The sequence below is a fragment of the Recurvomyces mirabilis genome (genome assembly GCF_035927965.1).
Source record: "Recurvomyces mirabilis strain CCFEE 5264 chromosome Unknown scaffold_7, whole genome shotgun sequence".
In the NCBI taxonomy this organism is placed as follows: Eukaryota; Fungi; Ascomycota; class Dothideomycetes; order Mycosphaerellales; family Teratosphaeriaceae; genus Recurvomyces; species Recurvomyces mirabilis.
The window spans coordinates 829,834-856,590 of record NW_027041941.1 but is presented as its reverse complement, the minus strand read 5'-3'; the positions used below and the strand labels follow the sequence as shown (position 1 = coordinate 856,590).

Genomic DNA, 26,757 nt, shown 5'->3' with positions numbered 1-26,757 from the left:
ATGCTGATTAAGCTCAGGAAGCTTTGGTATGTGCTTCACAAACCTTGATCAGGCAGGGATCATGTCGATGATCGACGATGAGAAAGACAAGGGTTTAGACTAGACACCGGCTGATGAAGCTGCACACTTGCCCGTGAACGGTATCATAGCATAGCTTGAAATGCTGCGTGCTGTATAGCAGTGACAGCTTAGAATAGTTCCTAACGACTATAATAATGGACCTCAATCAATACAATTGACCACCACTGTTGCGTTTCAGATCTGCGGAGCGCGGCCCGTATGTGTGCTACTGTGGAACGACGCCAAGGTGGAGCAGTTGAAGCACATGGCAGCTTGCTAGATCATAAGGTTGAAAGGCAGGATATGATTAGGCAGTAAATATTGAACACTCATGCCAATGGTGTGACTCGCCACAATATTGCTCTAGACTACCGATGGTGCTTCCGAGACAAATTGAAACGTCAGGCAGCTGCTTCCACAACCAGATGGTAGTAGCACAATGCAAGCTCCACTCCACGACGAGACAGTGAGATAGACAGGTACAGACACCATGGATGCTAAACGTGAGCATGAGCATGAGCGTGCGACGGAGGAGCAGCCAGATGCTGTGCGGGACGAGCAAGAAGAGGATGAAGAAGTAGAGCCGGTGCCCCAACCACGACAGCTACCGGATGACCTGCCAAAGTCCTTGTACGACAAGCGAGCACCAGCGACATTTCCCGAGCAGACGGAGTACTACGATGAATGGTCTGGCCAAGCACAATACCTGACAACACCACGCGCAAAGCAGACTTCCTTCTCACTAGACCTCAACCACAACGATGCGGACGACGCCTTTGATGGAGATCTTGGCAACGACGATGCACGGGTGGCTGCCATGTTAGCAGCACGAGCACGTCAGCCAAACGAGACAGACGCTGGCGAGGTAGAGGAGGACGATATCGTGCGAGATCAGAAGCTGTCGCATGATGAGAAACGCAAGGCGCTGCAAGACTTCCTGTTCATGGCAGCTAGTAATGGCGACGCCAAGCGTGTGCAGCGCCTTGTGCGTGGAGGTGCTTCGGATCTGATCGAAATTAATGGTGTTGATTCAGAGGGTACTCCACCATTGGTATATGCCAGCTGCTTTGGACACAAGGACGTCGTGCTAGCTCTGCTTAACGCAGGAGCAACGGTGGATATTCAGGATCGGAATCAGTGGACGGCACTCATGTGGGCTATGACGAACCGGCATAAGGATATTGCGAAGACACTCCTGGATCATGGTGCTTCGACGGATGTGAAGTCGAGTAGTGGTAGAACTGCCCTCGACTTCATGCCGCTAGATAGTGAGCTGTCTGAATTCTTGCAGCACAGCGGGTACAGTATTGGCAACGCTGGCGTGGCCGACGACTTCTACAATGCTGGATTTTCACAGGAGCGTTTCGAGGAGGAGCTGGCAGAGAGTGAGATGCGGCGAAGGATGATGATGGACAGTTCGATCAATCTCGAGGTTGATCTTGGAAACCTCGGACTCGATGAGGATCCTGAATCGCCGGACGATCTAGAATCTGGACAAGACTTTGTGTGGGATCGATGTCTGAATGATCAGATGTTTGTGTTTATGGAGAACGATATTGAGCGCATACTGGACGTGGTGGTGACGAACATGACGCCGCAACGATCGCCAACTCAGAAGCCGGTGCCTGCAAATGTCGTATTTCTCGGCGCACGTTATGCACTTTACCACGCGAACCGAGAGCTATTGGCAGACTGGCTCGACTCTGCACAGGAGAAGATCTATGCCGTGGTTGATCGGCATCAATGGGACATGACAATACTAGCATTCTGGATATCGAACGCTACATTATTACTGTACTATTTGAAGAAGGACCCTGGCCTAGCAGAGGCGACCATCCAGTTCCAGGTCCAGATGGCGGAGCTGATCCACGAGATCTACATCCTCATCATTAGAGATGCTGAGAGGCGTATGGACAAGGTGCTGGACGCTGCCATGCTGGATCACGAGACCATCCCGGGATTTGAGGATATTGCGTTCCAGAACGAGTGGAAGTTCTTACGTACAAAGTCAAAAGTCAAGCCTGAGCCAGCAGAGAAGCGCTTCCGTCCTCCGTCACCACGACGAAAAGCACAAGTCTCGCCACGCAACATCACGTCACTTCTCTCCTCTACGCTGTTCGTACTGGATCTCTACGACGTACATTCAGTCATCGTCGCGCAGATCCTATCACAACTGTACTACTGGCTTGGAGCCGAGATCTTCAATCGGATAATGTCCAACAAGAGATACTTGGCTCGCACCAAAGCAATGCAGATTCGCATGAACATCTCAACTCTCGAAGACTGGGCGAGAACTAACAATCGCCAGCCTGAGCACTTCGAAAATGGCACCATGACCGCAAGTGGTGAAAGCACCATGGATTCTGCTCGGAAGCATCTGGCTCCCGTCGTACAGCTCTTACAATGGCTGCAGTGCTTCTCATCACTTGGCGAGGACCGAGATGCTATGGAAACGACTTTGCAGCAGTTACCTGGCATGTCTGCCAAGCAGCTCTTACATGCTGTCAAACACTATCGAGCAGAGGTCGGCGAGAAGACTCTGAATAAAGCTGCGTTGAAGCTCGTACAAGAAATCAAGAGTAGACCACGAGCCCTGCATGTTGACACCCATCCCGCCACATCCTCCGGCGCACCACGAACGCCGGCGACGCCACAAGATACGAACGGACATCAGCCGCCAATGACACCACATCCAGACGACGACGAACCACCAGAGCAGAACCTGCTCAACCCAGCTTTACTACTGCCATTCCACCTTCCCACCTCAACGGATATGCTCGTGAGCTACGGCGCCGGCTTCGGCGGTGTCAACCGCGAAAGGGAGAAGAGATACATCCCCTCGGTGCCTCCTGACTTCCTGGTCAAGCTGGATCCAGAAGGACGACAGGACAGTAACCTCAAGATTTATGAGAATGCACGATTTAGTGATACGGACTCCACCTGACCTGATAATGATAGAGCGGGCGCGGCCGAGAGTCTAATAGCGATATCGGCCAGCTCCGACATGCCTATCGATTGAGCTTGTGTGATAGCTCTAGGAAATGTTTTATCTGTTTCCTCGTACGAAGAACGTGCCAGACGAACATTTTAAGCTTGAGGCAGAACATGGAGGCTCCAGTACTGTCGTCGGAGACTGTCGAGGATATCGTCCAGCAAGCGGTAACACCCGTCAAGGCCGAACACATCGATTCGACATTCAAGTCAGATAGCATTGGTACGTCTACAGACATGTTCTTGCGCTTGACCATGCAGTACACTTACTTCCCACTCGTTCAGACCTCATCAATAAAGCCCTCGGCTCCCGCATCCTCGCCTGCTCCGACGAATGGTTCGCCGAAGCAGCCAACCTCACCACATCCACCCCACCGATCCGTCGACCAGGAGTGTTCACGCATGCAGGAGCATGGTATGATGGCTGGGAGACACGGCGACACAACACTAAGCCCTTCGACTGGGTCGTGATAAGACTAGGAGTCGCATCAGGGAAGTTCAAGGGTGTTGAGATCGATACAGCACACTTCAGTGGCAATGAAGCACCTGAAGTGGGCGTAGAAGGATGTTTCTTGAGCGATGGCGGGGAAGAGGATGTGAAAAGGGAGGATTTCAGGGAATGGGAGACTATACTGCCTAAGCAACCTTGTGGTCCGAGCCAAAGACATGGCTGGCTGTTGAATAAGCCAACGAGCAAGGCATACACCCACGTCCGGCTACAGATGTTCCCAGACGGCGGTATAGCACGTTTCAGACTCTACGGCGAGGTCGTGCCAGTGCTGCCACAGGATCTGAATGCTACGTTCGACCTGGCGGCTACAGTGAACGGAGGTGTAGCAGTCTCATGCTCAGATCAACACTTCGGCACAAAAGACAATCTGCTGTTACCTGGTCGTGGCTTAGATATGGGCGATGGGTGGGAGACTAAGCGCTCAAGAGGTCAACATATTGACTGGGTCATCATCAAGCTCGGCATAGTCGGGGTGATCGAGAAGCTGGTCATCGACACTGCGCACTTCCGAGGCAACTTTCCACAGAACGTCGCCGTTTACGCTGCTCCGGGAAATGGCAATGGGAAGGCGCTTGGTGTAGACGATGGATCCTGGGTTGAGATCTTGCCTCCGCAGAAAACAGGCCCTGATAAGGAGCACGAGTATGCCAGTGAGCTGAGGGACGTAGGCAAGGCATATCGCTTTGTGAAGATGGTCATTATACCTGATGGTGGGGTGAAAAGGATAAGAGTGTTTGGTCGACGCGGAGAGAGTTGAGCGATGTTGTCTGAGATTTCGATGCCCAGAGAAAGCTGATGCTTGGCCACCAAGGCACACAAGAGACTCAAGTAAGACTTCCAAGCACTGCAGTCTTGTCTTATGCATCTCAAGATCGTAGCCTTCACGTGCTTGGAAGGAGCTTCGTCTCGAGGTTATCAAATGTTCATCCTTGGCGCATGCGATCGACAATCTCCCCGCTGCATCACTCTGCTCCCACCTTCTCAAACAAGACATCAGCTTGTCTATCTCATGCGCCTCCCACGCGACCTTGATGCTGTTGACGTGCAACAGGATGCAACCTTACATACGCCTCCACACCTTATCTAGCCGTTGTCCGTCCGGTAGTGACCATTGCGTACGTGCATAGTTCGTAGGTATTCGTTTGTGAACCTCACTCTCTTTGCTGCACTCCTCGAACATTATCTCAATCTTTCTCTCCTTGACTATTTACACAGGTGGCCCGTCATGGCGGACGAAGAAAAGCAGACGTACCTTGATCCCAACGTCGAGAAGGAGTTGCCTTCCCCATTGGCCGACGCCATCCGCTCAGGAAGCGTGGATAAGAAGATCTTGGAGCACTCTCACGATGCCGACGAAGCTTTGAAGGCCTTTCAGAGCCATCCTGGACAGGTCATTCATATCGATGAAGCAACGAATAAACGACTTTTGCGAATTATAGACTGGCATTTGATACCGGTGAGCTTAATTCACGTACTTAAAATGAAGTCAGTAGTGTGGTCTGATGCTCTTCGCAGGTCATGTGTATCGTTTACGGCCTGAATTATTTGGACAAGACAACCATATCCTACGCATCCGTCATGGGTATCAAGAAGGACATTGGACTTGTCCGCGACGACTACCAATGGTTGGGCTCCATGTTCTACTTCGGTTATATTGCCTGGGTAAGAGAGCTCACGAGAGAAGCTCATCATACTTTACATCGCCCTGCTGACGGCCAGGTAGGAGTATCCCACGAACCGCCTCTTGCAAAGGCTTCCAATCGGCAAGTATTCTGCGGCCTGCATCATAGCGTGGGGCGTGGTGTTGGCATGCTTCGCTGCCGTAGAGAACTTTGCTGGTGCGGTAGCCATCAGGTTCATGTTGGGGGTCTGTGAGGCGGCGGTGACCCCCGGCTTCGCCTTGATCACTTCACAATGGTACACTAAGAAGGAGCAAGGGACGAGAACAGGCATCTGGTTCTCCTTCAACGGCTGGGCGCAGATCTTTGGTGGACTTGTGGCCTACGGAATCGCCCGGGGCACGGCAAACCATCAGACGTCGTTGGCAGGATGGAAAATCGTGAGCTCCTGATTACCTCAATCCAGACATGATATCGTAGCTAACGAGCATTCCAGGTATTCCTTCTCACCGGCCTCTTAACCGTCTCAATGGGCATTCTCTTCCTCTTTATCATCCCAGATAACCAACTCAACGCCCGCTGGCTAAGCAAGGAAGACCGCGTACTAGCCATCGAGCGTATCCGTGTCAACCAACAAGGAGTCGGCAACAAGCACTTCAAATGGTACCAGGTCCGCGAAGCTCTGACGGACCCCATAACTTGGGCTTTTGTGGCATATGCTCTCATTGCCGACATTCCCAACGGCGGTATCAGCAACTTCTTCTCGCAGCTCATTACTTCCTTTGGATACACGGCCGAACAGTCCTTGCTTTACGGCACACCTGGAGGCGCAGTGGAAGTCATTACCCTGATCGCTTTCGGCTATCTCGGGGATCGGTATAGCAATCGGATAGCTTTTGCTTCTATTGGCCTGGTGCTCAGTATTATTGGGATGGCACTCATCGTCGGTCTGCCGCTGGAGAACAACAGTGGTCGCCTGGGCGGCTACTACCTTACCCAGGCATCTGCATGTCCATTCGTGGCTTTCTTGTCATTGATCAGCAGTAACATTGCCGGCTACACCAAAAAGACCACAGTAGCAGCATTGTATCTGATCGCATATTGTGTCGGTAAGCAGGGTCTTCCTTGCTGTTGTGTTGCGAGACGCTCGCGGTCTAATCTCCATCATAGGCAATATCATCGGTCCACAAACCTTTAGACCAAAAGATGCACCTCGCTATGTGCCGGCCGAGGTGACAATCATTGCTTGCTGGTGTGCATGCTTGGTCGTTATGGCATTCATATATGTCTGGTGCAGAAGGCAGAATGCGCAGAAGGCAAGGTTAAGGGCAGACCCAAGTTACACCAAGTCGGTTTACCAGGCTCCTAGTATGAGAGGCTATTGCTGACATATTTTTGCAGGCTCGAGAACCAAGAGTGGCTTGATCTGACAGATAAGGTATGCTTGTGAAAGGAAGTGGATCGAAGAGGAAGATCATATGCTGACAAACTACTGCAGGAGAACCCTGAGTTTGTTTACACTCTGTAGATGACCATGGAGCCGCTTTCGAAGGCTCTGCCGCATCTTATTGGCCACCTCAGGATAGTTCCGTATCGGCTTGAGCGATTCTGCGTCCTCGAGTAAGTCTATCTGGTCCGCTGGGCCTTGGCAGGTACTAAGTCTTTGTATCACTGCTAGGCCCCGCGTCGCAAGCTTCGTCTGTTCTGCAGGGCCTGTGTCGACTCCCTTGCTGCTTGCGCGATGTTGTCAGTAGCCAATTCATGGCTGATCACATGATCAAATATTTCTTTCGATTCCCGTGCCTCGTAATTTCCTCCTTTATTCACCCATATCTCCGTCACCTAGATCATCGTTCGGTTCCCGTGGTTCTTGCGCCTCATGGAACTGAATCGCATCGTCGATGTAGCTCAAAACCGCTCCTACGCTATCCTCATCCTGCGCATCAAGCTTTAGGAACGACACCAAGCTGAAGTCATCGATCAGCTGACCCACAGCACGATTCAGCTTGGCGAATGAGTCGCCGGACACGACCTTCTGTGCGTCCGTCGGATCACCATTGTCCAGCCCATCCTTGTACTCGTATACCAAACCGCTCGTTGGCGCGTCTTGCAATAAGCTGATATCCGGGTCGATGTACCTCTTCAGCTCTTTCCGTGCCATTTGACCTTTCACCAAATCCATCTTGCTGAGTATGTTCACGTGTGGGAGCTCCATCATCAGCATGGCACTCATTGCACTAAGTGTACCCGAGAAGAACTTTGAACGATCGACGATGAATGTGCTTTCTAGCAGATATGCTGCGCACATGCTGATGTTGAGACTACCTTTCGTGAGTGCCTTGATCAGACTCGGTACGATCGGGACGTGTGTGTATAGCTCAATTTGGCCAGGCATATCGATGATGATTAGATACTCCTCCGTGACATTCTCCAGTGGATCGGTCAGAAAGTCTAGGTTCTCCAGCAGGAATTCGAAGCAGTAGATCAGGCCGCCGTTTGGCCCGAGGTGCAGCTCTTCCATGACATCTTCAAGGGTGATCAGGTCTTTGATATCCAGGTCAGGTTCGTAGACGAAGTCCTCGGCCGCTGGATCAAGGTTGATGTAGTAGCATGATCGCTTGTTATTTCGCAGATGTTGTATGAGAGCGGAGGAAAAAGTGGTCTTCCCTGCACCGGCAGGACCTGGCGGTTCGTGTCAGAGGAGGTTTATGACAGCTGTGAGTATATGCAAGGACAATACCCATGATGATTGTGCCTGGTGCGTGTCAGCATCCTACTATGACACATGCATAGCGCGGGAAGAGACGTACCATACCTTGAACCCATAGTGCTTGCCTAGATCTACTATCAATCAGTCAGACAGCATGAGGTATGGCTACGTTGTCTTCTCTTCCAAGCTCGTTATGTAACGCAAGCAAAAGATTCGTGACGGAGTTCAGATCTGATCGCCACGACTTCTTTCATTCACTCTGACATACACGTGATCGTAAAGAGACGCTATCTATAAGGGGAAGGGCACCGTTTGCCTCTACATGCACCGCCGCACCTCGGCGCTGTGTCTCTGGTTTCCTCATCCCAAACTAAACCCGGGACGATGAGCTAGTCTTTACGGCACACATTCACACATGCTCTCTTCTGAGAGTGTGGCGTGGATGCTGCTGACATGCTTCGAATCCCAATCACCACACATCTGAGCAAGCAATATGAAACCTTCTGATCGGATGGTTCGGATATACCGAGGCATTGTCCCTCCTACATGACGGCGAAAAGGCCAAAAGCCGTCTCGTCCACGAACAATGGAATGGGACTCATATTTGTCTTCAGTCGAGCCTGCTTCTGGCCTGGACGAAGATGGAATTTGTACGAAAGTGCCTTCCCTCTTCAAACTAGCAAAGAGACAACCAGCAAGGACAGACGGGTCAAGCTAGTGTTGTGGTAGGCAATTTCCTCACGCCGGTAGGCTATATAGACCGTAATCCTTGCTACTTCAACTCGTGTCACACATGTATGTTTCCACCAACGGCAATCAGCTACTATCTTCCCACAGATATCATCACATCAGATCAGATCAGGACAGTAGCCGACTCGACAGCAGAGAAACTTATACAAGGATCCAGAAGGTAGGATGGAGCAAGGTTGCATGTCTCAAGCCATCGAAAATGCCAGATCCAAGGAGCTGTGGGCTGTTCTACAAACGGTGCTCAGCCGTCATCGAAATCGCAATTCGCATCCAATGCTTTCGCGTTCGGACTCAAGCCTCTGGCCAGTGATACGCTATCAACCTCAAGTGTGTTTGGACTACCAGAGACGGCCCAGGCTTTAAGCGCATCCCAGGCATCCAATGCTTTCACATTCGGGAGGAAGCCTCAAGCAATTGACACTACATTAACTCCAGGTATTTTCGATTTACCAAGCACCCTCCAGGCTTCGAACGTCTCCCAGGCTTCGGATGCATAGCAAGCATCCATGCCGCCACCCTCCACCACGACACTCAAGAGGTCCCACCATACGAGCGACCCCAGCGATCGACAACCAACCACTACGGCCCCGACCCCCCAACGGCTTGTGAACCTCGTCCTGCAAAGACTAGCCACTGCTCTGGAAGACATGGCTGGCAGAGGGCCGAGTCTGACTGATATCCTCATGAGTACCACGCGTACTGTACAGCAGAGCATGACCTCGCGGAAGCGCCCTCTTTCGCCACCAGAGTTCAAGACCTTGGCTGAGATTCAGCGTGACGCAGACTTGGGTAGGCTTGCAGGTGAGGAGGAGGAGAACACCGCGCGCGATACCCCTGTGGAAGACAGTGGGGCGGGAGAGCCAGACGTAGAGTGGTCAAAGTGGCTCAAGCAGTGACCTGTATTGTTCGGATTCCGTGCGGAGGCTATATCTTATATGCTCGTGCAGTGATCGTCGGGCAGTCACCCCCGCGTTACGTACATTGCAAACTCAATGTCAATTGCTCTATCAAGCCTCTATCTATGTCTACATCGTCAAGATCTTCGTCACGAAATCATATTCAATGTACGATGGTCGAGCTGCCTTCTATGCTTCATGCTTAGAGCTCTTCTGCCAGACGTCGTTGCAGCAAGCTCGTGTACACATATCGCTGATATGTACACAGATGCATGTGTAGCATTAGGCCCACACATGAAGTTGCTTGTTGGGGAAGGCGGGGCCCTTCAATCAGGTGTAGTAGCCGCGCCATTAGCTTCGGAAAATGGCCTTGCCAAACTAGCAGAAGGGCCATCGGGTGGCATACTCGTTGGCGATTGTCTCAGTAGATCAGCCAGCGCATTACCTGACTGCGACCGAGATTCTAGCGATGGCTGAGGCGCAACCGTGCTCGAAGCTTCTTGGGTTGCAGGTGAAGTAGCATGCTCTGGTATGGTAGGGCTGAGTGACTTTTCTGGCGGGAACGAGCTCGGTAATGAATAGGGTACCGGCGAGAAGTGCTGCTGAACTTCAGAGCTTGGCCGTGTAGTTTTACGCTCTTCAAGTGCTGTGGATGGAAATTTCCGAGGGCTCACGTCTTGTCCCGGCAAACGGTACTGCACGGTACTCGACGATGGCAGTGTTGTCTCATGAACGCTATCCGGAGGAAGAATTGGGTGAGGCATTGCGGACACGGCACTCGTTCTTGCAGCAATTTTTGCAGGCCGAGCGTTCGCCGCCAGGTCATCGGTAGCCATCTCTCCATGCGCCCGCTTTCTGCCCCTGCCCTTGGGACGAGCAGTCGCTGTGGGCACGTCTGCAGCGATCTCCTGCTGGCTGGCAGCAGCCAATGCTCGTTGCCTAATCTCATCCTCGTTCGCAGGCGGAGCATAGAACTTCACTGCGCCTACAGGGATAATATCGTTCTCTCCTTTCGCGAGCTTAATAGCCGATAGCCGCTCAAAGAACGATGCCTGTGCCGCCATGACAGGGTTCTTCACAACCTCTGGGGGAACGACCAGCTGTTGACCAGGTTGCAAGGTAGACAAGTCACTTGGAGGAAGTGGCTGAGCTGATGATACGGCCGCCGGATCGTCAGTGCTCGCAACCTCGCCATGTTCTTCACTAGTCAGGTCAATTGCGCCTGGCCGTGCCTTCAAAGTGACAGGTTCTGCTAACAGTCGTGTCTGGGATGTGGCAACCACATCAAGCACATGGCCTTTCCTCACCGGGTCCGCAATGGCTCCCTGTTCTACAACATGGATCTGAGTGCCGAGATCGATATGCCAGTGACAGCTGTAGACGCCATCATTGAATTTGACGAAAGGATTCTTCGTGTGCAGGTCCAGGATCTGAAGCTTGGCAGGCTCCAGCGGTGTCTGCTCTCTGGCAGGAGGCGCTAATCTTGGAGCAGGCTTGCCATTGCGAGCGGATTTTGCGATTGGGACGGCGTCGGGTACGTGTGTTGTCAGGTCCAGTGTGAAATATAGATCCTCCGTTTCGTGCTCGTCGTATTCGTACTCCCATTCCGAATCGTCCTCCATCACGTCCGAGTGTGTCTAGTCGCTAGGAGATACAGCATCCACCAAGTCCAGGAATAGTAATCAATGCGAGCTTCGCCACTCAGGTCGTCGTGTGCTCAGCGTGGACAGCTCGGGAAGGATCATTGGTCATCTCGCTCCATTCTCGCCAAAATTTGTGACATGTGAATGCAGCCGTCAATCGTTGCGCTTTCTGGTCGTGTGGCAATGCGGTATCTGTTGATTGCTTGCATGTCGTCGCCGTCCTCCCAACTCACACTCCACCTATTGGCAGCACGTCGCGCATGTGTCCGGACGATTGGAGGTTGTACTTCGGAAGCTTCGAGTCGTGCAGCCGAACTGCGGCATTGGCAAAAGCTTGACATGGCTGAAACTGCAGGGTTTCACTATCGCAGATGCATACTATACTAAGAACGGCTATTGATAATGATACGATTCTGTCAGTGACGCAGCTAAGAAGGGTACCTAGCCGGTGCTTGCGTGGCCGCGTGACCAAGAGCAGCGAGCATGGGCACGAAGCATGACTGACCTACACGCAGATTGGCTGGCGGAGAAGGGCATTGTCTAGTGTAAAGATTGCCGCCTGCCGGATCATGCCATCGCAGGGTGGTTTTAGACAATAGATGCTATATAAGCTTTGGAGTATCCACTTCGGATTTTACTGTGCTCTCCACGAGACTGATCCTTGGTTCCACTACTGCGCCGAGCGGTGTACGCATTCGCTACTCGACTATACACACATCACTACTGGACGGCTCGTGTATTTACAGTAGTCACAGGCTCGTGTATTTACAGTAGTCACGATAAGTACATACAAGCGTAGCGCCAGCGGTTCGCCCTTGCAGCGTCCTGTTGATCCTAAGAAATCACCAGCGGAGTGATAACCGAATACTTCCGCCCGTCCACAGTAACCTTGACACCACACTTCACCACCGCCTCGCTCCGCTTCCTTCCAAGCATCGTCTTCACTCTCACGCCGACACCGCATCCTCGCCAGCCTTGAACGTCACATCACTGCTACTCCAACCTATCGACCCACGCCTGGCTTGGCATCTGACATTCCTCACTCAACCATCGATCTATTTGCTCCACACGATCATTCGTAACACAACATCACATCGCCTAGTCAGATCGAGGACGGGCGACGCATCAAAGTATGAGTAGAACTCGGTAGCCACAACGTAGCGGGCCTGGGCAGCATATACCTCACATCTCCACACCGCCATCACATACGTGCACTGCATCCTCCACAGATGCAACGACCCGGCCGAAGATGGTTCTTCGGCTTCATCGGTGTCGCCTTGACCTACATAATCCTCACCGGCATCGGAGTACACGTCACACCAGGTGGCACCTTCAATGAGCGGCTAGAGAATGCACAATGGGTCGCTAGCTCAAGATCTTGGATAGACCGGCAGTTATGTCGCTGGTTTGAGTTATGTGGGACGTATCATATGTTAAATCGGAGTGGTTGGACATGGTCGGGTTCGCAGGACGATGTACCTGATGATCTACCCAAGTTTGCCCCGTTCTGGGACTCTGGCGAGGAGGACCCGGATACATGGTCGCATGCCGAAAAGGCTTCTCGTGAGATCCCGGATTATGTTTTCAAGCATGCGCCATATGTTCACTTGTTCTCTGGAGAACAATTCTGGCCTAGCGACCTTGCAGAGCATCTTACACATATGTCGCCACGGCTGAACTATACGCTGATACCGAAAATGGCCAATGACCGCAATCTCACGAACTTGAACGATCTGGATGATATCGAGGCGGGCAGACATGGTAGATATGTGTACCTGCAAAGTGACGACAATGTGGAGGAACATCCGGATTGGCTTACGAGCCAGCACAATATCCCAAGCATGCCTGAGTCGTGGAAACATGGCGATGAGGACGCGTCGTGGCCAGACGATGACCATGAAATGATGGCGGAAAGTGATGTGAAGAAGACCGGCTTCTGGGACAGTGTAGGCTTACCTAGTGATCTCACACCAAGCGACGATGGGAGATGTGGTGGCAACAGCGGCTCGACATGCAAAGGGAGCAGGTTCGGTCAGTGTTGTTCGATCAGCGGCTGGTGTGGCAAAAGCGACCTGTACTGCGATACCTTCTGCGATCCTCTCCATGGCGAGTGTGCCGACCTACTGAATCCGCCACCTCCAAACCCTCGGCCTGACCTTCGAAAGCGCAGCATAATAGACGAACAGACACTACAAACAATTGAACCTGCGAACACGGCCTTCGGCCGCTCGAAAGCTCCAGCAATCCTCCTAGTATCTGACAAAGGCAACGGCACTGTAGACGCCTTCTGGTTCTTCTTCTACTCTTTCAACCTAGGCCAGAAAGTCTTAAATATCCGCTTCGGCAACCACGTAGGTGACTGGGAACACACGGCCATCCGCTTCGTGCACGGCAAACCTACTTCAGTATTCTTCTCCGAACACGACTTCGGCGCCGCCTATTCTTGGGCAGCTGTGGAGAAGTATCTTCCAAACCCTGACGGAAGCGGGACGATGCTTGGAAGTCTAAGTAACGCGACCGTAGCGCGCGCGGCGAACAGACCGGTGGCCTACTCCGCATTGGGTAGCCATGCCATGTATGCCACCCCTGGACTGCATCCTTATGTATTACCCTGGGGTCTCCTCCACGACCAAACAGACCGCGGACCGATCTGGGACCCTACCCTCAACCTGAAATCCTTCGTCTACAACGCCAGCACGCACACCTCGAAAGCATCCACTCTAAACCCCTACGCACCGACCAGCTGGCTAGACTACGCGGGCCACTGGGGCGATAAGTACTATCCCCTCGGCGACCCACGACAGTACAGATTTGCAGGCCAATACCACTACGTCAACGGGCCCACTGGTCCCGCTTTCAAACGTCTAGGCAGGAAGGAGATTTGTCAGAACAGAGGGGTTTGTCATGTTCGGCATTGGCTTGGGAAGGGGAGGAGGAAGTTGAAGGTGCCTGAGTCGCTACCTGCCGATGGAGGGGGAGATGAGGAAGGCGGGTTACCCGGTGGCAACAGCACGGACGATGCGTTTTGATGAGGAGCATTGGGATAGTGGTATATGTTTTGCATGACCGAAATGGATTTTATGATACCCTTCTCCTTTGCTCTTTATGGCTGGTATGCTCGGTAGAAGGAATGGACAATAGACATGATAGATAGATTGATGAACTATATTGCTCCCCTGATGAGCTACCTAGACACAAAATGACATCCCTAATACAAGCATCGCTGTTCAAGATGCGTCTCGGATGCTTCAACACTTAGGCACGCAACCGTAAGGAGAGTGCATCTGCCTTCGCCGACCGGATATCGCTGGGATGCCGCTCCAACGTCGCTTCACGCTGCGCAGGCCACTTCATTGTAGTCACCTCTCACATCCCCCCAGCAGCCGCCATCCTTCCCTGCAGTTGCCTCAGCTCATACAAGCGAAAACACTGCATTGGCTCACCCATCGTCAGCATATGCGCCTCAGTCCCATCTACATTGGAAGTGATGACCCGGCCATTTCTCTTATCAGTCATTACTGCATGTCCGCTGTCGAGTCTACTGGAAGTGAAGCTTTCCAGATCGAGGCCAGTGGCGTCGAATTCGTCTTCGATTTCGGCGCCAGCGCGATCGTGGTCTCTCATGGTGGTGGGATTCTGGGAGTAGGTAGTGAGTAAGCGGCTAGTCCCTGTCCTTGGTGCACCTTCCAGAACGTCCAGTGTTCGAGCTCGTTCGGTTCTCGCATCGAGATCGAAGTCGGACGGCACATTAGTCCTAATCTCAGCATCACGCTCGCGCCGCGCTTGAGCTCGCGCAGCCGCTCGATGCCGTTCCATCTCCCGCGCTCTCTCGAGTCGTGCCTCATCTAATCTCGTTTCCTCCCTCCGTGCCTCGCGAGCACGTACAAGCTCGCCAGCTGTCGGCGCAGGTGTGCGAAAATATAACTAGAGTCTCTACGTTAGTAAGAATACAAATTCAGGACCAAAAGCCACGTGCATTTCCGTGAAGATCGATGATTCTCCAGACAAGCAGCAGCAGCAGCATTAGTGTGGATCCAGCAATGTAGAGTAGTAGGGCCAAGGTAGCAGTGAGGATCCAGTGGTGGCGATACCAGGGTCCGTTCGGGTCGATCGGTCCCACGATCCAGCTTCCTGCAGACGAAGGCAAGATTTTAGTAGTAGGTGAGGCGGAGGTGAGAGTGGCAGAAGTGAGAGGCTTCTCTCCATCGGGAAAACCCCCCGATATGCCGGCATAGGGACAGTCATCACAAACGGCTGTGCGGAAGGCTGACGGCCTTTTGAAGAAGGGATCTTGGGGATCTGCAAAGGGGTCCACAGTCGTGATTGTGGACAGCAGAGAGATTCTTGTATAGAGCGTGGTCATTGAAGGCATCATAGGCGATGCCAGTGACGTTGTCACACGGAACGAGGTCATCGTCGGCGTAACAGTTGATGTCATTGCGAGACTGCTAAAAACGAACATGATCGCAGTGATGCGTAGCAGGGTGATGAAGTTTGTCATATTGGACTGCCGTGGTTGTGAAGACGTTTGCGTGTTGTCCTATCTCCGGAAGAAGATTGCTGGTTGTCCACTTTGCAGAGCTTGATATCGAGCTTTAGACTTTGAGCTTATGGATTCGGCCTTCTGGATAAAGGAAGGTACAATGTACAGGGGAGGGAGGAACAATCCTAACACGTGATGCTGAGGTGCAGTTACAAGCTGCGTAAAAGTCGGCCGCCAAGCCAACAGATGACTGAGGATAGGTGTGAGATATCAACAAAAATGTACTCACAGGTGGGGTTATCCAGGATTAACGTCTCGTATGGCTCAGGAGACGCCATGCTCATACCCACACTCCCATCGACCGACACTCGAGAATCTCTCCTAATGAGCCTTATCCCACGGCAGCGAGAAAGTGCCAACCCAATCCTCGACCTCTCTCTTCAGCTCAAGAATCTCCACCACTTCCTCGCCCTCACGAACATACTCCCTAAACGCATTGACACTCTTTGGATTCTTCCTACCACTCTTCTCAGCCGCATCAATCGCCTTGCCATCCAAAATCTTGGTAATATTGACAGCACGATGCACAACATCCGCCACCCTCTTGAAGTCTGGAGCCTGGAAACCACGAGTCGTCATGGCCGGTGTACCCATGCGGATGCCGCCGGGCTTCATCGCTGATTTGTCGCCAGGCACGGTGTTCTTGTTCGCTGCTACGCCGACGAGTTCTAGTATGCGCTCGACACGGGCACCATCTACATCTTTGTTCTTGAGATCTACAAGGACAAGGTGGTTGTCTGTGCCACCACTAACAATGTTGTAGCCAAGACCGCCACTCTCCTTGCCTTGTCCAAGTCGTGCCGCCAGGGCTTTGGCATTCTCGAGGACCTGTCGTTGGTAGTCCTTGAATTCTGGTTGTTGTGCTTGATGAAGTGCTACTGCCAGAGCCGTAATGGTGTGGTTATGAGGGCCTCCTTGATGGCCTGGAAATACTGAAGCGTTGATGGGGTTCTCAAGGTTATACTTCTCCTCCAAGCCCGTCTTCTTATCTATCCGCCTTGTGCCTTTTCGGAAGAAGATCATAGCTCCTCGTGGTCCCCTCAAGCTCTTGTGCGTAGTCGTAGTCACCACATCTGCGTACTCGAACGGAGAAGGTATCACACCGCCAGCCACTAGACCAGATATATGCGCCATGTCTGCTAGCAGATATGTGTTGCCTACCTTGTCTGCGACATCTCGGAACTTCTTGTAGTCGATCAGTCGGCTGTAAGCGCTTGTTCCAGCAATGATGATGCGAGGTCTGTAAAGGAGAGCCAGCTCTTCCAGCTTCGCATAGTCGATCAAGCCGGTGGTCTCATCCAGTCGATATGGAAGAGTCTCGAAGTACTTGCTGATAGCCGAGATCTTCTTCGTCGGCGTCTGGTAGCCATGCGACAAGTGTCCACCATGCGGCAGGTCCAGTCCCATAATACGGTCATGTGTGTTCAGTAGCGCAGAATAAGCGTACAGATTGGCTGGTGAGCCAGAGAGCGGCTGTACGTTAACACCCCATTCCGACTCTTTCAACCCAAACGTCGCCAACGCCCTCTGCTGACATAACCGTTCCGCCTCATCGATGTGCTCATTACCGCCGTAGTATCGTGCGCCAGGATAGCCTTCGGAGTATTTGTTCTGCATCACACTACCTAAGGCATCGAGGACTGCTTGGCTGGTGAAGTTCTCAGATGGAATGAGATTGACCCAGTGCTTTTGCCGCCGCTCTTCTCGTCGTATTATTTCGTAGACTGAGGGGTCGGCGTGTTCTAGATGAGAGCCTAGAAGCTGTCACTGTTGTTAGATTCATCTTTCGCCGTCTTTGATGTTGTTCGCGTGCCCACCTTCTGCTGTGCGTCTATCGATAAGCTTCGAATGGCAGGCCATTGCAATGGCCGCTTTGTTGGCGCTACAGGTCGCTTACATGCCCGGCATGTCAAGGTACCAAAGGCCTTGACCGTGGGCCGGAAGGTAGACATTTGGGTAGTAGGTGACAGAGCGTGTGGGCGAGGCAATGCTGTGCTGGATAGTGGGCAGTCATATCCTCGAGAACGAATCGACGCTAATGCCACACTGGGCTAGCGCGGCTCTTAGTGACAGGAACTTCAAACTGCTTTTCCATTACTTGTCCAGTCTGTCTCTGCGACCATCACGGTATGAGACAATCCCCGTCATAGCAGGCATGATGAGGGTCTATCTGCATCGCTCACATGCAGAACAAGTGCACGGCTTGTCATCTCATAAAGACCGGGCGCCGCTTGAAGGTCAATCTGTGAAAAGCTTGCGTCTACGAGCGCTACAAACGACAAAGGGAAGAATGCGAGAAGAAAGAGCAATGCTTACATGCTTTTGAGACTTGAGAGGTTTGGGTGCGAATGATGTACTTTAGATTTATGCTATTCGAGCCTTACAACGATCGGCACTGCGTGTGGACTTATGGTACAGTTTAACGCGGCAAAATACCTCCGATCAGCGACAACGCGATATTAGTACACTGCTATCAGCTCGACCTGTCAAAGTATCTTACACTGTGCTTCTAGCGCTTTTTCAACAGTCAGTATCGTACATTACGTGGTGATCGCGTCGGAGATCCATTCCTATCAGGCCTGCCCGTCAGAAATCAGCACCTTACATAGCACCAATCAAGCGATTAGCGACATCAGAAGCGTAGGAAGAAGTCGATCCACCACTGGAAAGCTCACCGTTCGCCGGGATAGACGTAGGACCACTGTTATACTTTCTGGCAGTCTGGAAATAGGCCTGAGCGGTGTTCTTCCCAATGCCCTTGAAGAGAGGACCAAGGGCCTCCTCCGAAGACGCAGCAGTTCCAGTGACACCTTCAGTCACCATCTTGGTAACTGTATCGGACGGACATGGGTTCTGTGCGGTACCAGGAGTGACAAGTGCGCCGCTGGACCAGATGGCAGAGTTGCAGGATGCACTACCAGCGTAACCCTGCATCAGGCCGGGATTGGCGACCGAGTATTTCGTCGTTGGCACGCGGACACAGCCCTTGGATTCCTGCATCATAATGGCAAGGACGAATCTGTTATCGATGTTAGCAGATTGCGCAACACTGGTGATTGCAGACTTGATAGCAGCAATTTCTTCGTCCGAGTTGTTGGCTTCGTTGTATTGCGAGCACGACTTTTGCATGACGGCGGAGTTCTTTGTCCAAAGCTGGTCGAAGCTTAGCCACTTGTCCATTGTGGGCCAGGATGAGCCGTCACCAGTGTAGCTTATTGCCGCACCGGAAGCTGCAGGCGCAGGAGCTGCTGCAGCAGAGCTAGATGGAGCCGGTGCAGCGCTGGAAGAAGACCTTGCGGATTGCGATGATGTCGGGGCAGCCGAGGGGCTGGCTGGTGCCTGAGTTGTTGCGGGAGCATGGCTGCTGCTGGGAGCGGCAGCACTGGGTGCGGCGGTGTGAGGAGCAGATCCGATGGTACCAGCAGCTGCACCACCAACAGGCGCAGCGATCATCTGGTTGTTCGAACAGATCATGCCTGGAGCCACTGGCTGGACGATAGCCAGTCCGGTAGGATTGCAGAGGAACCACTGGTTGGTCCCAACACAGTTAATACCAGGACTGCATGATTCTCGAGCCTTGATCGTAGGCAGAGAGTAGTTCGAGCTGAGGGGAAATGCAGCGGCGGAGGCCGCGAGGAATATTGTGGTGAAGAACATTGTTCTCGTCGTTGTTGCGGGTTGTGGTTTGGTTGCTCTGCTCTGTGAGTTTTGTGCCTGTAGTGCTGATCGGCCAGCGATCCAGTTGGGTCACTTGCGAGAGGTTTTTGGTAGCGTGTTTGTGTGAGGAAGGAGTGTGTCAGAACCACTGCCAGAACTTGGATATATGCTGAGTATGCTTTGTAAATGGCATTGTCACCAGAAGGACAAGGCATTGTCAATAACAAAGGCGTGTCCATACTACATTGTAGATGGTGAGCGACCTAGACAAAGAAATGCTGCAAAACCCAGTGGGGGTGATCGTGCCAGAGCATGCTGTAAGCATTCAGGAGAGCGACAATGCTAAAGAAGCAGATGAATTATGTCAAGGAAAAGAAGAAGCCAATTCTCGCAGACCACGTGTAAGTGACACGATTGCGAGCATGACAGCGCGTAACGGCTGGTATACCCTGACATCGCACGAGAGTGTGTCCATACCTACTGTACGGGACTGCTGCGATCATGACTGGTGGCATCGGTTCCAAGGTCATTGTTACAAGGTTGTCGAGCTTATCGTCGTATAGAGCTCGTGAATCTTGGACAAACCACTTAGCGCAACTTCAAAGTGATAGTTCCGGTCCTGCCAGTAGCATAGATGCTATTGTCATGTCCCATGCCAGTAGCATATCAACGAGCCCATCGTACTGGCATCAATCGCGAGTTCATGCTTCTAGCCATGTTGACTGCAGGCATCCTGACGGAGGCCGTCAGCTCCACTTCGTCGTTCTGTCCCCTGCTCGCATGCTCTCTTTCTCCAACGATGTCGTGGAGCACGTGTGAGCGCAACATAGCCATCGACGTCGATATGAGTATGATTCGGACACTGAATTTCCATCTCTGGTGATGTTCATTTTGGCGTGTCGGCCGAAGCTTCAGCCAATCATAGCTAGTTTCGGACCTTTCCCGAGGGATCATCAAGCCAAGCCACAGGGCTGAGAGCTACAGTATGCAATGCAAGTACCTCCTCTCGCATTTTTTCCACATCCGGTATGGGTTGCGCCCTTGACCATTCATCTGACGGAGATGCCATTGCAATCGCAGACGAAACACATTGGCTGCCAGGTTATGCTTTGGCTCCCCAATGATCGACGAGTACCGCTCTTTCCTCTTTCACGATGTGTGCTTTGCTCAGCCCTTGATTTCGCAACTCAAGCCCAGAACGCGAGATGTGTAAGCTCAGCCTCATATGGCCCGACATGAGAGATCAGTGTGACTATATGTAGTAAGGTAAGTACTGTGCCTCTACTTCCATATCCCTCGCTATAGATCTTACAACCTTGCAAATCACTATTGTACGCCTCATATTTCTGGACGCTCATCAAGCTCACCATCGCGATGGTACATGTCAACAGCACCTGCCCTGTACCAGCAGGATCTTTGGAGTATGGTGTCCGTGGCACCGCTTGGAAGCCTCTGCTATGGGCTGCCGCCGGATGCACAGTTGCGACTATGGCCATTGCGATCTCATTAATCACATTACATCTACGTCGATATCGGGCTCCCAAGGAACAACGACAGATCATCCGTATCGTCTTCAGCGTCGTGGTCTACGCTGTCTTCGCCTTCTTCGAGGTTTACAGCTATGAGGCGGCGCAGTACATCGATCCTCTAGGAGACCTGTATGAGGCTTTTGGGCTTTGGTACGTGGCGAGACGTCTTCTGAAATTGTGACATATGCTGACCATATCTCAGCGCACTATATCTACTCTTCGTACAGTATGCGGCACCATCAGGGACCTTCAATGACGAGCTCTTCGAAGCCGTGCGGGCCGCAGAGGAGAAGACAAGCACCTTCGACTGGCCACGAATCAGCTGGATCTTCGTGTTTCAGTATCCCATCTGCGAGATCGCTTGTGTTGCCATTATTCTCAGCACAGAAGCGACAGATCACTACTGCGTCAACAGCCTCTATCCATGGTTCGCGCATCTCTGGGTCGAAATCCTCCAATCCATAGGCATCGGCGCTTGCGTGCTGTCGATCTTCAAGTTTCGCAACGCAATGAAACAACGCATGAAAGTCCGCCGAGCACTATCCAAGCTCGGATGCTTCAAGATCATTGTCTTTATCCGATTCATGCAGGCGTGGGTCTTCAGCCTGCTACTGCAGTACAATGTCGTGAAGACGAGCTCTTCGTTCTCCTACAACGACATTCTCTGGGGCATCCCAGGCTTGGCGACATGCGCAGAGATGGTTCTCTTCTCACTTGGCTTCTGGTATGCTTTCAGCTCGACGGAGTATGGCTCGTCTGCAAAGCCTCGCGACACGCCTTTGCCCTTTGGAAGAGCAATCCTGGATGTACTCAATCCGCTGGATCTGATCATCGGCATTGCCAAGATCTTTCCATTGTCCCGCGACCTCCATCGTAGCGGCGGATGGAAGGCTTATCGTGAAGCGCAGAAGCAAGCCGGGATTTCAGGAGCAGTACGGAAGGGAGTCAAGAAATACCGGATACGTAAGAGCTCAGGCCCGGGGCGATACAAAGAGCTCAACGAGAGCGTGGAAGAGCTGCAGAAGCCTGCTGGCTCACACCACCAGCGCAGTGTATCGGAAGCCACAGACGCTTCGGAAACATCATATCTCGCGCCTAGTGGTCTGAGTGGCGAGCAAATGTATCAGCCGCCTTCAGGCTCACCACCGAGCGATGCCAGTGGGCATTTGATGGCTGGTCAGTATGATGGCAGGTCGCGATCTCCATCGCAAGGTCAATGGAATGGTCAGCGATACAACCGGTCGACTTCGCCGAACGGAAGATTCGCCGAGGCGATACAAGGTCAGAACATGGTATAATGTGGAGTGTGCTTGGCTGTAATGGTTGGATTAGCGTGGCGTTTGGCATCGGGTCGTTGGCTATCTAGAAAGCATCATATGTCATGCTCTTCGCACATTTCGAAACCATCTCCTCTGCCTGTAGTATACAGCCGTGGACTATGCAGATTGTTTGATCAATTTCTAATCATCACTCATTTCAAGTAAATCTCCACTCCAGCGCCAAGCCGGAACACGTCTTGGGCTTGATCCTTCAAGCTCACCATACATAGCCACAAAGGCTCCATCACGTTTGGCACATGTCATCAGCCGCGGCGTTCAGTGTATGTTATCACCCAGCCAGGTGCAGGGAGGCATAACCAAGGTAACATCACTTTCTATATTCTCAACCGAACTAAATACTTGAGATCGTTGCATCCGATATCATTTTCAATCATGGACAAGAACGGGACAATTGCGGTGCAGGACCACAACTCCTCTTCAACAAAGCAGACAGACCATCATACCAGGATGAACAACTTCAGAGACGGTCTCGCTGAAGCGTCTGAGCAAGATCATACCTCAAATCCACCGCCGTCTTACGAAGAAGCCACAAGAATTATCACCCCGGCAAGTGTAGCAAGAAGACAACCAGCAAGAGCTCAGCCTAGCGCAGTCACTGCAACTCCGAGCTGTGGAGCATCAGCGGCCACGATCGCAGCAGTCCTAAGTACTGGCCCTCCCAGCCAAGGTCCAAGCAACACGCGAAGGACCAGGAGTCAGCAGACAATCTTCGATGACAACAGCCAGAAAGCATGCAGTCTATGGCGCTCCGGAGCAGACAAGAGGGATCTCGGAAGTTCTTCTAGCAGATGGAACATCTGGGGTGTGCCTATGCAGGACCATCGAAGCACCAAACCACGGCGCAAGCCTTGAGATGTCCTATGCTTCCTACTTGGACATGAGAATTGGTCAAGATTCGCGTTAGACAGTTATGATCAGTTGCGAGCGCATCTCGGATATTCCGATGGTCCTGATGCTGCTGGAGCACGATATGGTTGCTGTCCCGGATGAGAAGTATGCCAAGTTCGTCGAATATGCTCAAGCGCTCTGCAAGATAGACACCTCAAGACGTTCTCGGAGAGTGCCTTTCCTGCTTGAGACGGGCAGGCAGACGAGGTGATTGCTCTTCATTGTCGGGCAATGATGATGCATTTGAGCTGTACGTAGGCTGTAATGTCCCTGTCAGATTGAACGTAGATGTGTCGTACGTAGATCTGGTATATGCATCTATAGCAGATGAATCTATCCTATCACTACTTCCAACAGTGATATGCTTTCGACCTCATTCATGGCAGGTCTTCTTGAGTGAAGCATGTGACGTATGTCCTCCGAGGAAAGCTGAGGACCCCTCGGACTTGCCGGCCGCCAGTCCAGTTGTTAGTCATGAGACTCCGCTGGGATATGAGGGTGCTCCCGATCAGCTGCCTCGAGCTCTCGGAGCACACGCCGGCATCTGTGTTGGATGAGGCGTATGTGCCGGAAAAGATTGTGTGCAAAGGTTAGATGTCTGCATTTCCTTGACAACGACCACAGCGGGTCAATCTATGTACTATTTGGGCACATGGCCGACTAGCGGCCAAGCAGAGTCTGCCAACGGCCGCTATACTCTACAGCTTGCTACAGCATGAATGCCTCGGCTATAGCTTGCGTAGCGGTACACGGCAGCATAGTGTCACTCAACTTTCAGTGGCTGTGCTGTTCTTCGCACGTGGCAGAGCCATTTGGGTTATGACATGTCGCCATAGAGCAATCACGCATGGGAGGGTCACAGGACTGAACTCGGTTAAAGTGGGCATATTGGTACATCTATGCTCGATCTCTGTATCACATCTCCACCACCTCCAGCTCCTGATCTACAACCATCTGCACGACAAGCGTGAAGCGTAGAGTCTGCACTGCCATCCCGTCCTGATCCGCTTTCGTCCCAGCAGCAGAACCCACTTTTCAGTTCAAGCACAGTAGCAGCCTCTTGCGAATGCCCAATCTCACGACCAGCCATCCCACGTCACGCCGCCATCTCGTACATCCTCTAGTAAGCGTAGAGGATCAAGAACGCAATCATGAGCGCGAACAGACCAGTGGCCTCAGCGAAGGCGAAACCCAAAATGGCGTACGAGAAGAGTTGACCTTTTTCATCAAAGTCAGCTCCAATTCTATCCCGCATTCCCACGTTCCATCTATAGAAGACGGCACTTACCGCGGAGAGATGGGTTACGAGCCACACCGTTGATCAGGGCAGCGAAAACCGTGCCGATACCCACACCAGCGCCGGTAAGACCGACGGTAGCCAAACCAGCACCCTGCATCTTAGCAGCGACCACGATGGCAGTGGTCATGGTCTCAGCGACGACACCGCGGGTCTGCTGGCCGTTACGCATGAGGTTGCGGGTGATGTTGTTGCGGGCATTGTTCATCAGGAGGCCATTGCGGCTGGCGGCGGCGATGGGCGAGCGGGTGTTCTGGAGAAGGGTGCTGGGGAGACGGGAAGTCGCTGGGGGAGGAGTGCGGGTTAGCGTGGACTCTAGATAGGGGCGTTGTGGTTGGTTTTGGGGTGATTTTCCTTGCCCGTGAAGGACTTTTTCCAATGGTTGAGGGGAGCTCTTTTGGGCTACTTACAGGAGCTCTGGGTGCTCAAAAAGCGACGGCTCGACATGCGCATGGCAGCGCCGGAGGCCATTTTCGTGCTTGCGAACATGCTTGCGAGTCGTGGTTTTGCGTGTGGTTGGTGCGGGAGATGGAGTGTGTGGAGGTGGAGATGGAGAGAGTCGATGGAGAAGAAATGGGGGGATGCACGGCTGTTATAATAAAGCTGGGGGTACTTAGGTACATACTTGCTCCGTGCACTGCACTTGCCTGCTTCGAGCAAGTCGCCATTGCGACACGAGCCGCGTTGCTGCGCGAGAGGTGGAAGTGTGATACGCTGCTTTCTGACAGTGAGGCAGAGATTGCTGTTTATGCATTCACTCTACATCCCCTTGTCATTGATACTCGAGCACTTCTATGACAGTATACGACCTTCTCAGTGAAGAGGGAACCAGCCTCATGCCACTGGCACTTGATACGTGAGCGTGAGGGGAAACTCTAAAGCGTGGAGCCTCACTCAACAGGTAATCAGAGTATCAGAAGCCGCGATATCATCACGCGATCTTAATGGCTTGCGAGGAGTTGAATAGATGAAGGATTGCTCAACGCAAAGCAGCTCAGAGTGTCATGACAAAGGCCAGTTTCGTTGTCTATGCACAAGGACACCATCGACTCGTCCGGGCCGAGGGCACCGCTTCATGATCTTGGCGACCATACTCCGCAATGTGTGAGTCTCCATCTTCACTTGACCTGGACGAAACGTCGATGAAGCCAACATCGTCGACGCCTGAGCCTCGCAATGCACAGCAGAGACCAGCAGCCCATTAATTACAGTCAATACCAAGGGGGCAGTCGTGGTGACGACCAAATGGCACAGGACATGGAATTGGTAGATATGATTTCGAGGTTTGACTTATGTCCGCTATGCTGATCAAAAGATGGCCATACTAGCCAGGACTGGATCTCGAATCCAGTAGGCCAAGACAGCCACACGCAATGCTCACACAGGCAAGTTGAACTTCTTGCCTTGTAGTACCCTGTCATGAAGGTCAGCACTGGACAATCGTTCCTCGCAACTAGCAGCAATATCTCGACATACTTTGTCCAGTAAATATAGAAGAAGTCCGAGTACAGCACCGTCTGCACGATACCAGCCAACACTGCAATCGGTTCAACCCACTGGCCAGCGAAGTATCGATATATCCAATTCGGGATATACAGAGCCCGATAAGCGCCCAGTGCGAAGAGATAATGTGTCGTAATCGTTTCAGCTTCGCCGGTCCGTTGCAGCATAAACAATTGTGGCAGAATGGCGACGGACTCGAGCCAAAGCGAGAAAGCCCAGAGCATCTAAGCACAACAACTGTATCAGCAACCCGTGTCTGCCGTTCACATCTGCACCATTGTCGATACCTCTGTAATCGCATAACTAGGTGGCAGCACAACCCCAAGCACCAATGCACCGCCGAGCAAATATTCCACTTTGAAGGTATCTTGGTTCGGGTCGTGGGTGGGTTTGTAGTCGACGAGCATGAGGTAGATGATGTAAGATTGGGAGAGGATGAAGATGATTTTGAAAAAGGTGTTCCAGAGGTTCTTGGTTGGGTTGGTCCAGAAGAGGTCTGAAGAGCGAATGTTTGGGTTAGTATGTCGTGCCTGTGGAGAGTTGTTGTGGATGGGTGAGGGCGATAGGGACGTACCGAGATATCGCGCAACGTAGACGACTTGGTATAAGAATTGCGATTTGAAGGATATGCCTGATGCGCTCTGTGTGTTGCGCCAGGGTCAGCCATTGGCTTGTCCAAATCATTGTTGCGTAGGGTTGTTGCTTACACTCGAGCTTCGCATCTTATGTATGAGGATTAGGACTGATGCCAAATGACACAGATCCGCTAGGTATGATTAGTCCACGCCCTTCAAGATCTCTTCACAATATTTTGTCTCCT

At 52.2% G+C, this 26,757-nt stretch overlaps 12 protein-coding genes across 12 annotated transcripts; 6 read left to right on the top strand and 6 right to left on the bottom strand.

The window, feature by feature from the left end:
• Nucleotides 1–550: 550 nt before the first annotated feature.
• On the top strand, nucleotides 551–3,004 carry DAL2_2 (Allantoicase; the record flags this gene model as incomplete). The annotated part of the gene is made up of 1 exon (XM_064836257.1): nucleotides 551–3,004. One exon carries the CDS (start codon nucleotides 551–553, stop codon nucleotides 3,002–3,004), a length of 2,454 nt encoding a protein of 817 aa, XP_064696466.1.
• Nucleotides 3,005–3,165: 161 nt separating this feature from the next.
• On the top strand, nucleotides 3,166–4,319 carry DAL2_1 (Allantoicase; the record flags this gene model as incomplete). Its single annotated transcript, XM_064836256.1, has 2 exons — nucleotides 3,166–3,274; nucleotides 3,337–4,319. 2 exons carry the CDS (start codon nucleotides 3,166–3,168, stop codon nucleotides 4,317–4,319), a joined length of 1,092 nt encoding a protein of 363 aa, XP_064696465.1.
• Nucleotides 4,320–4,787: 468 nt separating this feature from the next.
• On the top strand, nucleotides 4,788–6,709 carry DAL5 (Allantoate permease; the record flags this gene model as incomplete). Its single annotated transcript, XM_064836255.1, has 7 exons — nucleotides 4,788–5,018; nucleotides 5,078–5,224; nucleotides 5,286–5,621; nucleotides 5,678–6,290; nucleotides 6,352–6,529; nucleotides 6,583–6,619; nucleotides 6,680–6,709. The coding sequence occupies 7 exons, from the start codon at nucleotides 4,788–4,790 to the stop codon at nucleotides 6,707–6,709; spliced, it is 1,572 nt and encodes a 523-aa protein (XP_064696464.1).
• Nucleotides 6,710–7,000: 291 nt separating this feature from the next.
• On the bottom strand, nucleotides 7,001–8,007 carry LTS14_003551 (uncharacterized protein; the record flags this gene model as incomplete). Its single annotated transcript, XM_064836254.1, has 3 exons — nucleotides 7,001–7,863; nucleotides 7,922–7,936; nucleotides 7,992–8,007. 3 exons carry the CDS (start codon nucleotides 8,005–8,007, stop codon nucleotides 7,001–7,003), a joined length of 894 nt encoding a protein of 297 aa, XP_064696463.1.
• A 1,140-nt stretch (nucleotides 8,008–9,147) lies between these two features.
• LTS14_003550 (uncharacterized protein) lies at nucleotides 9,148–9,537 on the top strand (the record flags this gene model as incomplete). Its single annotated transcript, XM_064836253.1, has 1 exon — nucleotides 9,148–9,537. One exon carries the CDS (start codon nucleotides 9,148–9,150, stop codon nucleotides 9,535–9,537), a length of 390 nt encoding a protein of 129 aa, XP_064696462.1.
• Nucleotides 9,538–9,863: 326 nt separating this feature from the next.
• LTS14_003549 (uncharacterized protein) lies at nucleotides 9,864–11,159 on the bottom strand (the record flags this gene model as incomplete). Its single annotated transcript, XM_064836252.1, has 1 exon — nucleotides 9,864–11,159. The coding sequence occupies one exon, from the start codon at nucleotides 11,157–11,159 to the stop codon at nucleotides 9,864–9,866; it is 1,296 nt and encodes a 431-aa protein (XP_064696461.1).
• A 1,250-nt stretch (nucleotides 11,160–12,409) lies between these two features.
• Nucleotides 12,410–14,209, top strand: VPS62 (Vacuolar protein sorting-associated protein 62; the record flags this gene model as incomplete). Its single annotated transcript, XM_064836251.1, has 1 exon — nucleotides 12,410–14,209. The coding sequence occupies one exon, from the start codon at nucleotides 12,410–12,412 to the stop codon at nucleotides 14,207–14,209; it is 1,800 nt and encodes a 599-aa protein (XP_064696460.1).
• Nucleotides 14,210–14,511: 302 nt separating this feature from the next.
• Nucleotides 14,512–14,996, bottom strand: LTS14_003547 (uncharacterized protein; the record flags this gene model as incomplete). Its single annotated transcript, XM_064836250.1, has 2 exons — nucleotides 14,512–14,576; nucleotides 14,624–14,996. 2 exons carry the CDS (start codon nucleotides 14,994–14,996, stop codon nucleotides 14,512–14,514), a joined length of 438 nt encoding a protein of 145 aa, XP_064696459.1.
• A 1,048-nt stretch (nucleotides 14,997–16,044) lies between these two features.
• Nucleotides 16,045–17,583, bottom strand: CBS2 (Cytochrome B translational activator protein cbs2; the record flags this gene model as incomplete). Its single annotated transcript, XM_064836249.1, has 2 exons — nucleotides 16,045–17,465; nucleotides 17,541–17,583. The coding sequence occupies 2 exons, from the start codon at nucleotides 17,581–17,583 to the stop codon at nucleotides 16,045–16,047; spliced, it is 1,464 nt and encodes a 487-aa protein (XP_064696458.1).
• A 741-nt stretch (nucleotides 17,584–18,324) lies between these two features.
• On the bottom strand, nucleotides 18,325–19,380 carry LTS14_003545 (uncharacterized protein; the record flags this gene model as incomplete). Its single annotated transcript, XM_064836248.1, has 1 exon — nucleotides 18,325–19,380. One exon carries the CDS (start codon nucleotides 19,378–19,380, stop codon nucleotides 18,325–18,327), a length of 1,056 nt encoding a protein of 351 aa, XP_064696457.1.
• A 1,374-nt stretch (nucleotides 19,381–20,754) lies between these two features.
• Nucleotides 20,755–22,207, top strand: LTS14_003544 (uncharacterized protein; the record flags this gene model as incomplete). The annotated part of the gene is made up of 2 exons (XM_064836247.1): nucleotides 20,755–21,059; nucleotides 21,112–22,207. The coding sequence occupies 2 exons, from the start codon at nucleotides 20,755–20,757 to the stop codon at nucleotides 22,205–22,207; spliced, it is 1,401 nt and encodes a 466-aa protein (XP_064696456.1).
• Nucleotides 22,208–24,257: 2,050 nt separating this feature from the next.
• On the bottom strand, nucleotides 24,258–24,905 carry atp9 (ATP synthetase subunit 9; the record flags this gene model as incomplete). The annotated part of the gene is made up of 3 exons (XM_064836246.1): nucleotides 24,258–24,355; nucleotides 24,426–24,719; nucleotides 24,845–24,905. The coding sequence occupies 3 exons, from the start codon at nucleotides 24,903–24,905 to the stop codon at nucleotides 24,258–24,260; spliced, it is 453 nt and encodes a 150-aa protein (XP_064696455.1).
• Between the last annotated feature and the right edge of the window lie 1,852 nt (nucleotides 24,906–26,757).